The following is a 12,137-nucleotide window of genomic DNA, read 5'->3' as shown; positions in this document are numbered from 1 at the left end:
CCTTCAAGTCCTCGACGTGACACTAAGCTCCGAAACCCTTCCAGAAGTGTGGTATTGCTTCTGGCCTACTCTCTTCCCAAGTAGAGGCAGTTCCAGTGACTTATGTAGCATATGATATGTTATAGGATAGGTTAGCTTGACCTCTTCATGTCAGAACCTCTCCAAAAATGACTCCATCTCCATCCCTGCCGAGGCCTACTCTCCATCATAGAGCTGTGTGTGCCTCACGTGCAGAACTAGTCTTTCTTACTTCTGTACATTATCGTGTGTGTATGTATTATCTTCTCCATATTTAACTAAGAACTTCAGGACTGGGACTATTTCTTCAACTCCAAATTCTTCATAGCACACAGTCTAGCGAAGTGGGTTCTTCATGACCATTTATGACATCAATCAGTTGTATTTCTTTTTAAATTACAGATATTAAAAGTATATTTAATAGCAAAATATTACAGGCACAGCAAAATGCTCTTTTTAATAAACTTAACCAAAGAATATAAATAAACATGATATTTTACAAAAAGAACAATATTATCTACTTCACAAAGAAAAACTCTTGGTTCTAAGAAAACAAAACCTGAACGCACATCTCCATGAGGATTCATTTGCAACTCCTTACTTGGTGAACCTGACAGAATGCATTTTAACGTGACATTTGCTTTATCTCATATGATACACACGTAACAAAATACATTAAAAACCTTGCTGAAATATACAAGCATTTAAATGTAACTTCTCAGTCCCGGATGTTTAAATAACAGAAGAAACTTACTTATCAAGGTATGCACTTGGACTGCAAAAGCAGTGTTGTGTCAGAGCTTTGCACCATACTCTTTTATTTTGGGGTCTCCCTCCACTTTTATCTCCCTTCAAACTTCTACCTAAAAGAGCAGTATTAATAAAGATAAGAGAAGGGGCTAGAATCTATTTATGAGCGCCGATGCCAGCATCTTGTTCCCCGATTTCAACCCCCTTAGTCTAGCTTGAAAATGTGGTGTAATACATCATCATATATTTCGTATGGATTTCGTGTTGCTCCTTCGACTGGCAACAGAAGTTGCTCTCGAAGAAGGGCTCAGGGTGCTCAGCGATCTCAGTGCAAGGGGATCCTTACTTCCCCTGAGCCAGCAGGGACAGCTCACCCTGGGGGAGAGATGGGCATAGCACACTCTTCTCTGCTTGAGAAGTCTCTCCGTCTGCGTGCAGAAATGTTGGCTGAAGACAACTTGGTGCTTCCAAGTGCTCTGTGATTGTTATAATAATAATCATGCCAATTATTATTATTAAACTACAAGTTATCTACTATTTTAATCCCTACCCTCGATTTATGTTTTCTTACCCTTTAAAACCTTTCCCCCCAAAATGATTAAGAGACGTTTTTTAGGTTTTACCTTCCTTTATCTTTATCATCCTACCTGACATCCTACAGGACATTTAGTTCTCACAGGTTTATCATTAGAAGGGAAGGAAGGACCCACTAGATTTCTGAGCCTTTAACGAAGAGAAAATAAATAACCGCGAACATTTCCCATTTTAGTTTTGGAAATTGTTTTGTTTTCTGTATAAAGAAGGAAAAAAAAAAAGCAAAAACAACACGCCCCCCCGCCCCCCCTCACCTCCCCCCGGTCTTTGGTGTTTGCTATTTCTGTGCACTTTCTGTAGAAGCAGTCAGAGTACGTGGCTGTTCCCTTCCTGGTGGACGGCATGACCCGGATGTCAGATGGGCTGACCGTGATGCAGAAGGGACTCCAAGCAACTAATGTCAACCAGTTTGGGGACTGCAGTGAGGGAAAACAAAAACCCTTCATCTTCTCTCACATGAGCATTCTATGAGCGAGCACGCCTGCGCTGGTGGTTCAGCGGTTCGCACCAGAACGATGATGCTTGGTATTCTCAAGGAGACGACAACATCTTAAAGGGTAAGCAGCGACCCATGAGTCCGCAAATGTGGTGGGTTCTGCAAGGTCCAAATCCGCATCTGCTTTTGATTTGTTTTGAAAGAAAAATCCCCAGTCGGCTTTCCTCCGAAGCCTGCTGCAGATCACAGCATCAGGGACCATGCCACCTTGCTCCTGGGTCAGGGCATCCTGGGTCAGGAAAGGTCTATTTAAAGATGAATGACCGAGATCGGATTGTGCCTTCCCTTTGGTCGAGCTGCTTTCTTATTTGAGACTGTAATAAAGCAAATGCACATGCATATTGATTATTGAGCAATTTTAAGATAACAAACTTAGCAGATATTAAATAAGGCATGCTGTTACTAAGGACACCGTGCAACTATAATCAACATGTGACAGTTTTCAGTATGGTTTTCTGTATTTTTCTCAGGATAAATATTGTAAATTCGTTGCTAAAACATGTACAAATTGGGAATTGGCCTAACACTTATGGTAATTCATAAAATGCAATACTATTCAATGAATCAAAATGAATACTTAGATCTAAATTTATTGATGGGAAAATGTTTATAATACATCGTCAGTGGAGTGCGTAGGTAAAGAACACTGAAGAATGATTACATTTTTGTTTTTGAATATTTATTTGCACAGGGAGAAGTCTGAAAGTGTGTGAATTTGATATATTTTTGCCTTAACTTTTCTCTAATAATGATGTGTCACTTGCATAATTACAAAATACGAAGAATAAAAAGTTGATTCATATCTGAGCAAATGTTTTTCGTGGCAAAATATTTCCCCACTGAATATTCAAATACATTGGGACTATCTCAAAATGAGTGGTATATTTATTTGGATTTCAAACTGAAAAGATAACCAAAAGCAAAAGTCCCAGCATCTAGAAAAGAATACTCAAGACATTTCTACATGTCAGCTAATTACATAAAAACAAATTAGGAAAAATTGTTTGTGTTTGAAAACATCAAGGGTTTCAATATAGTATTTATAGAAAATTCCAGAAAGCTTTAAGGATACATTCTTAACTAACAACTCACTAAGTTGCAAACACATATACAAAAAAATGTATGAGACTGGTAAATTTTTATAAGCACTTTGTCTTCCCCCCTGGGAGGTATATAGGAAGCAGATCAAATAAACCACATTTTGTCCTTGGTCTTCACAAAGTAACACACTGGAAGCTAAGTTCTTGTGGCAAGCTCCCTTCTCTGACTATTTAAAAGGATTTTCTCCTATAGAAATATGTCAGCTTTCCTCTGTCTGCCCTTCTGGTCGCACCTGTCCTCTTCCAGGCAAGACTGGACCAGGCTGCACACTCAGCAAGGACTAATGTACTTGAGGGTGTGAGACTAAGGCTCTGGGCCTGGGATCCCAGTGCAGCTCTGTCCTTCCCTTCCCCCCGTCGGCGTGACTTCTGTGTCTTACAAGAATGAACAGACTATTCCATAAGCCTGCCAGTGGGCATCCCATTGACCCTTGGGGATAGTCCGACACTTTCAATAGAAATATGTTTGAAATCGTCAACATGTAATTTCTGAGCACTGGGCATCCAGAGGCCTTATAGAACTCACCAGTTTCCAGCGTAATATCTTGATCCACTCATCAGCTTCTACTCCTGTCTTTGCACAGAGATAAAATGTCCTGAATGGAAACACTAAACTGATAAGACAAAAGAAAAACTTAACATATGCCATGTGGTTGGTTGAATATATTCGTTGAGCAGTAATTAGAATATTCAACAGGAAAAAAGAATCAACAAAGAGCAACTTGAAGAATTGGTAGATAGAAAACGACTCCTGCCAGCAAACAGCAGAAATGTTGAGGAAGTTGGAGATTCATATTATCACCGGCCAGATTTATATTTTCTAATGAGAATTCGAAAAAGAAAACAAAACAAACCACGATCCTTTTGTTGCTTATGTTTTAGACTGAATACAACACTTGTGTGTTTATTCAGCTGATGTGTTAAATGACTCAGAACTTGTGCCAAAGTGAGTCAGAATAAGCAAGACAGATAAGAGTTTACTGAAGAAACTCATTTGTGTTGGCTGAATTCAATGAAAAATAAGCTAGCCTCCATGGATGTAGGCAGTTTCAACTCTTTAGGACAGGGGAAAAAAGATAATCTCCTCAATATTCATTTTGCGCACTCTGTCACGAGTTACTCTCTGCTGAAAGAAGATAAACTCTCCTACTGGCTTGAACCACTTATTCTAGGAATATGGTAACTTGTCAGTGACTGTCCTTTTGGCTATATAGTCAAATCTTTTGACTAATAAGGTCGGCCCTAACTTGTATCTTGCCCATACTTCCTGTCCTTACAGTTGAGATGCAAAACACTAAAAACGCTTTTCCCCCCTGCTCATGGAGAAAAAAAAAAGGTCTTGAACTGAAATTCAGGAGGATTTCTATATCCTAGAGCCAAAGCAGCATACCTTGTTCGTATCAGTAATTAATGTTGAATAGACAAGACTTAAGTCCCTGTGTATAGAAGGTCAACCTCGATGTGAGGTCCTGTTGGGCGGTGAGTGGACAGTGGGGCGGGGGTGGTGTTACCGGCTCACACTGTACAAAACTGCTTTCTGGAATTATTGTTTGGTACTCCCTGTGGGAGACATTATTAATTGCCTGTTAATGCAGATAATTTTCCCTTTCTTCTTGCTAACAAAACCCCAGGCAATAAATGATAATTAGTGGGAGCCCATTATGATCTGACTAGTTTTCTAGCTTCCCCTGCTGCTTGCGACAGCCGTGGGACCCAGCCATGGCCAGTGAGACAGGAGGGGAAATCTGATAGAAGATTTCTGAGAAAATGTCTGCCTTCCTGATAAAAAGGGACAGCCATGGCTGATAACCATCCCTACATCCTTCTTTATGACCGACATGAAAATGGGAGGCCTAAAGCTGGAGGAGCTCTCTTGGACGCTGAAGTTGCAAGTGAACTGCTAAAGGCCAAGAGAACTGTAGAGACGCTGGTGTCGATCTTGTCACGCTAGCTGCCTGCTTCCTGATATTTTGTTATATAAGAAATAACATCCCCTCCCCGCTGGCTTGTATGGTACATTTAAGTGAATTTTAAAAAGATATCTGTTATTGGTTGGTGTTAATGTTAATTAATGTTAATTTTGGGGGGTATGTAATGGTGACATTTTTATTCTTAGGAAGTGCACACTCAGGTATGAAGGGGTAAAGGGCCATGATATCTCCAACTTACTTTCCACTGGTTCAGTAGGAAAGTGAATAGAGATAAAGCAGATATGGCAAAATATTAATGATGCATGTAGCTGAAAGGCATATGGGTGTATAAGTCCTTCAAACTTTGTATGTTTGAAAAATATTAAAATAAAACTTTGTGGGAAATAAGACACTCCTTTTTCTAGACGCTACTTCTCCTAGTTAGAAAATTGTGATATACTGATGAGGTTAGAACAAAAACACTTTTGTGCCATCTGCCAGAAACGATCATAATAATGCAAATCACCCATTGCTGGAGTCAAAGTTAAAATTAAAATCAAGTAAAAAACTTCAAAGGAGTAAGACATGAATGGTCTCCTGTTACGTATACTTACACAGTGTACAACATAACCAATTGTAGCCACTGGATCTGCCTATTTGTTGAAGTCACTTTATTTTTAAAGATTTTATTTATTTATTTGAGAGAGAGAGAGCATGAATGGGGGAAGGGGAGGGGCAGAGGCAGACTCCACACCAAGCAGGAAGCCCCATGCAGGGCTCCATCCCAGGACCCTGGGATCATGACCTGAGCCGAAGGCAGACGCTTAACCGACTGAGCCACCCAGGCGTCCCTGTTTAAGTCACTTTAAATGAGGTATTATGTCACACTGCTGGAAGCACTGCTGTCATACACGCCCTGTGTGTCAGCTAAATCCATGCCCCTCAGATCAAGACACGAGTACACATTAAGACATACAGGTTTGTTTGGTTTTTTTAATTCCTCAGCTAAGATCATTGGCAAGAAGACTTTTAAAATCATTTTCATTACAAAACAACTTACCAAAAACAGTTTACTCTTTCCTGTGAATAATCGAATTGCACAGCTGAACATTCTGTCAAGTCTAGGATCCGAATCGGTTCTGGTGACTTTACAAAAGAAAAAAAAAAGCAACCTATCTCATCACAAAAAAACACACAAATTGGTTCATCACTTATTCCCCTAAAAATCTTCCACTGTGTGCACGTGTCAATTTTACCTTCACCAAGGGGACGGACCACAGAGAAGCTACCCGTGGAAGGCATAACCCCCAGTTTGGGGCTCGGCTATTCCTGAGACTGGATGTTACGATGACTGTCTTTATCAATTTGAACTTAGTAGAGATGTATTTTAAACACGGAAGGGAGTCATATTTTTCTTTCATGTTTTTAAACTTATACTTTCTCAGAAATTTGGGATAGGGAAGTGAGAAGAAATAAAATCATTTCAAATTGGCTTAATGAACTGGATGGGAAATGGACATGGTTTTTTGTTTGTTTTGTTTTTTGTTTTGTTTTGTTTTTTTAAGTAGGCTCCACCCCCAGCATGGAGCCCAGTGTAGGGCTTGAACTCATGACCCTGAGATCAAGACCTGAGCTGAGATCAAGAGTGGGACACTTAACCGACTGAGCCACCTAGAATCCCCAGAGATGGACATATTTTTAATAAAGGGAGAAACTGCTGCAGAGAGAGCTCACACATCGTGACAACAGAACAATCCCATTGCCCTAAACCAGGGGGTGCTGTGCCCTGGGGAGCTAGGTCAGCCTAGCTGGGACACACGTGTCTCATCCTTGCAAAAGGACTCTGCGTGGGGAGCCTGGCTCAGGAAGCAGAGCACGTGGCTCTTGATCTCGGGGTCATGAGTTTGAGCCCCACATTGGTTGTATAGCTTACTTAAAAAGAAAAAACAGCTCTGCCCCTAGCAGGAATCAAGAATTCACATTTCTAAATCATTTATTGGTGTTTCAGGTGCTCATAAGGAAAATTTCAGAGATTTCAAAGGCAGATGTTCCTTCCATCTAGAGAGCTGATTTTTTTTTTTATTATTATGTTCAGTTAGAGCTGATTTTTAAAGGGAAAATGTATTATCATGTTTCTCACCATCTGGTCTTTGAAGTATTTCAGTTCATTCCTGTGCAACGTGAACCATCGTGTTTTCCAGGTCTGAGAAAGAAAAATAATTAAAACATGTAGGTTTTGGATCTAGGAAGGCAATATTTGAACTGAACAATTTCCTTTCATGTGAAAAGTATCTAAAAGATTAGATACAAGAAAACATTGTTGCGGTAAGTCATTTCTGAAGAAAAGTTTCAAAATATCTACAAAAACTAAAATGACTCCATGCCTGAGGTTCATAAGAAAGGCAGAGATATTGACATATTTAAACAAGTAAGGAGTCTGTCCTAAATACGCAAGGTGATTTATAATAAACCACCAGATGTCTGTCGCATTAACTCTACGATAAGAACAGGCAGCCATTTTATAAGCACCTACTAGGGGCTAGATACTATCCTTGGTGGTTTATATATATGAGAGCCAAACTTTACACAGTGCCCAATATTCTCGCTTCACAGATACACAAAGTGAAGTTTAGGAACCTCAAACCACATGATTTTCTAAGACTTGCCTAAGAGTTCCGTGGTCTTGGTGATGGGAACCGTTTGTTCCCCGCCTTCTGCCTCTTACGTACTAACAGAAGCCTCCCCTCATCTTGGGTGGCCATGTGCCCAGTTAAAAGAAGTAACAGAGAACTTAAAAATAAATATGCCACGAATATAAATACTTCCTATCCTGAGGGAGCATGTGGTCTAGTAGGGACACAAATAACCAAATATTTAGGTTGAATTCAAGCGGGCCAGTACCCATGAGAGAGGTTAAGGGCCCTGACTCTTAAACTAGGGAGGCATGGATATATTTCTTGATTATTAAAATGAAGTGGCCTAACTTGAAAAGTACAATCACATCCACGGAGGGACAGCTGGATACCCCAGACGAGTAAAGTTTTAAATTGTGTTTTCTTTGGGATTTTATAAGAGTTGCGTTAATGCTAATGACGTTTTGGCCTACTTTTAGGTAAACATCATATGCGATTTTGACCTCTTCTTTGTTCAAAAAAAGAAAAGAAAAGAAATATTCTAGAGATAACTTGCTACTTTCATTCTGGCTTGTTGCATTAAAAGGACTGTACGTTTTGTGGGGTCTTAACAGTAGGCTACTCTCGCACATTGGACTTTGCCAAAGAAGAGTCAAGTGATTTTCCAGAATTTTGACTAATATTAGTCGTAAAGATCAACTCTTGAAACAGAAAAATATTACAGCGGGTCAAAATGAATAGGCAATTATGCTTTAAAAAAATGTCAAAGCGAGAATTGAGTCTACATGCGACGTCTGTCTCTGTGGCCGGGGCTAGCGGAAACATGTTGCTCACCTTGACCAGGCCCCCCTGTTTGGTGAGGTAACCTTCTTTGGTGCCCAGCTGAAAAAGAAAGAAGCATCAAGTGAAGCCCAGAACAGTCGCAACATGATTTTTCTCTATTTCTGTCCTATTTTAAAATGAAACACCGGTTTGCGTATGATCTTTAAATAATCGCCTTACATTCTTCACCTAGATACTCGAAAATCCTCCCAGTGCTGGGAGAGACTGTTTTCAGACTGGGTCGTTGGGGAGGGGGTAGTTTTGTAGCAAGAGGCAACAACTGAAAGACTCTCTTCTAACTTGACTTAGCAATTTGCAACCAAGAAGCCACATCCCATCACTTGTTAAAGTGTTGGGTAGGGTGTGTCATGTGAAACCCAGCTGCTTAAATTGTTGCAGGGTATTACTCACAAATGCATGCACACGCGTGCACACACACACACACACACATTGACATTGGGTCAATACATTTGGGAAACTTTGGGTGAAGTAGAGGGATGTCTTTACCTACCAGAGAATGCATTATGCCAGTACGCCTTGTGACTTTTAAGAGGGAACGTGAAAAATAGCATTTGTAATATTTATTTTATCACATGATCCTCCCCCATTCCAGGCCCCCACCCTTCCCTTTTTTTTTTTTTTTTTAACAGACCATCTCTTGAGACCTTTATTCTGTGGAAAAGACTTTCAGGAATGCAGATTTATTTACACTTGATTTATCCAAAAGGGATTTGAAGTGACAGTGAGTCATTTCTTAACTCACATAACATTAATTCAAGGGTAACAGTATCACACACATAGCTAGCGCCTATAAAATATAAGGAATGGTAGGGAACTAGAAAGATGCATAAAACAAGGACCCTAAGATGAAGAAATTTAGAACTTTATACATTTCCAAAGAAACTGAATTCCTTATAGGTCATTTTGTTCTAGTATAATGTTACACTGTAGTTTACATTGCTAAGATAACACAACAAAGAGAGAAACATGTTGCAGAAGCAAAGGGAACAGAAATTTTAGAAGGAAGGAGTCCTTACAACAGGGAAGCTAAGGAAACTGACATTTTAGACTGGGACCTAGTCTATGGCAGGCTTGTGACATAGATTATCTCACTTAACCTCCACCAACACATCCAATTGGTATTTCGCATTTCCCGGGGCCAGAGCAGAACTGCTCATTCCCAACCCCCCAAACCTACCCCTCCTGCCGCCTTGGCCATCTTGGTAAACAGCAGGAGGACCACCGTGTGACTCTCTTGCACATCCCACATTCAACCTGTCATAAGTCTCGTCTCTTCTACCTTCCCGGCCCATCCTGAAGTTCACCAGTTCTTATCCCCACTCCCCAGTTGCAACTACCACCATCTCTCACTGGACTGCTACCACAGCCCCCTCGCCAGTGTCTCCTTGCTCCAACTTGGGCCACATTCCATTTTCCACTTAGTGGTGACAATGAGCTTTTCAAAAATTTTAAGACGTAAGGTATGTTGCTCAAAACTCTCATAATTTCTCCTGGACACCTAGCACAAAAATCAATCCTTTATCTTGTGCTACAAGGCCTTTCATGTTGTTTAAAGGAGCCACAGCTGACATTCTGGACGGGAGAATTCTCCCCATGTGTGGCGGCATATTTAGCCTCCAAGGCCCCTGCCCATTGCCAGGGAAAACTTCTCTAGGGCTCTCATGTTCTTGTATGTCTTACGAGTAAGGCGCCAACAGCCCTTTGTTCCAGACCCGTTTTTATTTTTATTTTTTAAAGATTTTTGATTTACTGCATGAGCAGGGGAGAGGGGTAGAGGGAGTGGGAGAAGCAGGATCCACACTGAGCAGGAAGTCTGATGTGGGGCTCGACCCCAGCACCCTGGGATCATGATCTGAGCTGGAGGCAGACGCTGAACCCACTGAGCCACCCAGGCGCCCCTCAGACCCATTTTTAAAGCATGTTTGTAGAGCAGAAAACCTTAGAAGATGGAGTCAGTCTCTCCCTCCCAAGGAAAAGGCAGCCGGTCAGCAGTCTGCCATGAAGCCGTGCAGCTCTGGGAGTCTGCAAGCAGGGTGTAGTTTTAGGCTCTGCACAGTTCCTGACCCCTGCTAATGCTAGCAGCGCCCCAAAGCACGGGGAATTTCCCAGCGCTCTGCCGGGCGTGGGCCCTTTGAGCACTCCACTGCCCTGCACGATCGACCCCTCCTTGCCTCAGAAGTCTCATCTCCTACCACATTGCCTCTTGCTCACTTCGTGCCAATCATTACGATCTTTTTGGTAGTCTTCAAAACACCTCAATTTAGTTCCCACCTCACGGCTTTTGTACTGCTCTCTCTGTGACACTAGACGACGTTGATGGTTTTCTGTGTGTATGAATGCACAACAAACTCCTTGGATTTGTCACTATTTAGTGCGGTGCAGCCGTGCTCCACCAATCCCTCACCATTGTTTTAAAAACCCCATTCTGCAGAACTTTCTGTGTATAGTCGGATTGAGACACTTGGACAGGAGAATCCATCCGATCCTTGCAGTGAGCAAAGACGGTAGGCAGGAAGGCTTGCAGAACTGGGGGTAACTGGGTGTGTTTCTACCTAAGGGTGCTCGCTCTCCTGCCCACGCCGGCTCTGCAGAGTAGGTCCTGCATTTTAGTGTTGATAGAGAGCACACGTAGCAGGCTGTGGTGCCACTGACCCTGGGTGCGGATCTCTAGGGGAAGCGTAGCCGAGGAGAGTGTGAAGTCACATCGAGAGGACAGATGCAAGAGACGTTGAGCTGACTGGTGTCAGGGCGAGGATGGAAAAGGAGGAAAGTCAGGGAGGCGCGGGTTGGCTGGAAATCAAAGAATTGATTACGAGGTAGGTCTTGATTTGTTCTTTGGTCCGTTTTGGCTCGGGGACTATTTATGGTCTTGCCTTCCTCAATTTTGCTAGTTCTGGGTTTGATGTTTCCTCCTCCAACTCTAACAAAGGTAAAATACCTCTTTTACCCCATTTCCAGGATTTTTATATTTGAGTAGATGGAGCACAGAAACAAACGTGTAACGTGTGTGCCGTGAACCACGCTAGGCTCCAAGACCACAAAGCTAAGCTATACCTGGGAAGTGTCAGGCCCGCAGGGGAGGGGGGGGCAGACACATATGCAGGTAGTTAACCCCCCCCCCCCCCCCCCCCCCCGCATAACTGCAGGATAAAGGCAAGCAGAGGGGGCTCGGAGCACAAAAGAAGACCATTTAAAGAAAGCTAGGAGGGGCCCAGGAAGGCTTCCCGAGAGACGCTGGTCTCCGACGCCAGTCTTGAAGGATGATGAGGGGACCCAGCCGTGGCGGCAGCATGCGAGAGGTGGGGCGGAGAGAAGGGGCGGAGAGAAGGAGCACAGTCCGGGCAACGCACAGTGGTGCAAGCCTGGGAGTAGCGCAGGTGAGGCCAGAGGCACGAGCAGGCCACGTGGGCCGGGAAGCCAGCGGGCACCGCCAAAGGTTAAACAGGGAGGTCCTGCGATCCATCTGCTTTTTAAGGACGATCTCTGCGGCGGCAGGGTAGAACACGTACTGCAGAGACAGCAAGGCCACGCGTTTACAAAGATCACGGCAGCTGAACATCTTCAAGGGATGATTTTTTTCACGTGTAATGGTTGCTGTCTAGAAATGGTTCCTCGTATTTCCTTTGTGTGTTGTCTTCTTTATTACGCGCACGGATCCTGCCGTCCCGCACCCGGAGTAGTGGGCGCAAGGAAGAGAGCAAGAGCAGGAGAGAGGGAGCGCGGCGAAGGGGTGCGGGGAGGCGGTGCCGGGAGGAGTGTTGGCAGGGTCACAGCTCACAGGACAAACAGAAAT

The 12,137-nt window shown here is 42.8% G+C and overlaps 1 protein-coding gene across 1 annotated transcript in view; it reads right to left on the bottom strand.

Moving 5' to 3' along the window:
• Nucleotides 1-402: 402 nt before the first annotated feature.
• The window catches only part of DAPP1 (dual adaptor of phosphotyrosine and 3-phosphoinositides 1), a 47,178-nt gene continuing 35,443 nt past the window's right edge, over nt 403-12,137 (bottom strand). The window contains exons 5-9 of the mRNA XM_026509666.4: nt 8,336-8,383; nt 7,009-7,071; nt 5,929-6,014; nt 3,485-3,572; nt 403-2,172 (exon numbers count right to left, since the gene is read on the bottom strand). Of these exons, the coding sequence (XP_026365451.1) occupies nt 2,104-2,172; nt 3,485-3,572; nt 5,929-6,014; nt 7,009-7,071; nt 8,336-8,383 (354 nt within the window). The 3' untranslated portion in view covers nt 403-2,103. The remainder of the gene's footprint in view (nt 2,173-3,484; nt 3,573-5,928; nt 6,015-7,008; nt 7,072-8,335; nt 8,384-12,137) is intronic.

This window comes from Ursus arctos, unplaced genomic scaffold (assembly GCF_023065955.2).
Source record: "Ursus arctos isolate Adak ecotype North America unplaced genomic scaffold, UrsArc2.0 scaffold_9, whole genome shotgun sequence".
Classification (NCBI taxonomy): domain Eukaryota; kingdom Metazoa; phylum Chordata; class Mammalia; order Carnivora; family Ursidae; genus Ursus; species Ursus arctos.
This window is presented reverse-complemented; position numbering and strand designations above follow the sequence as displayed.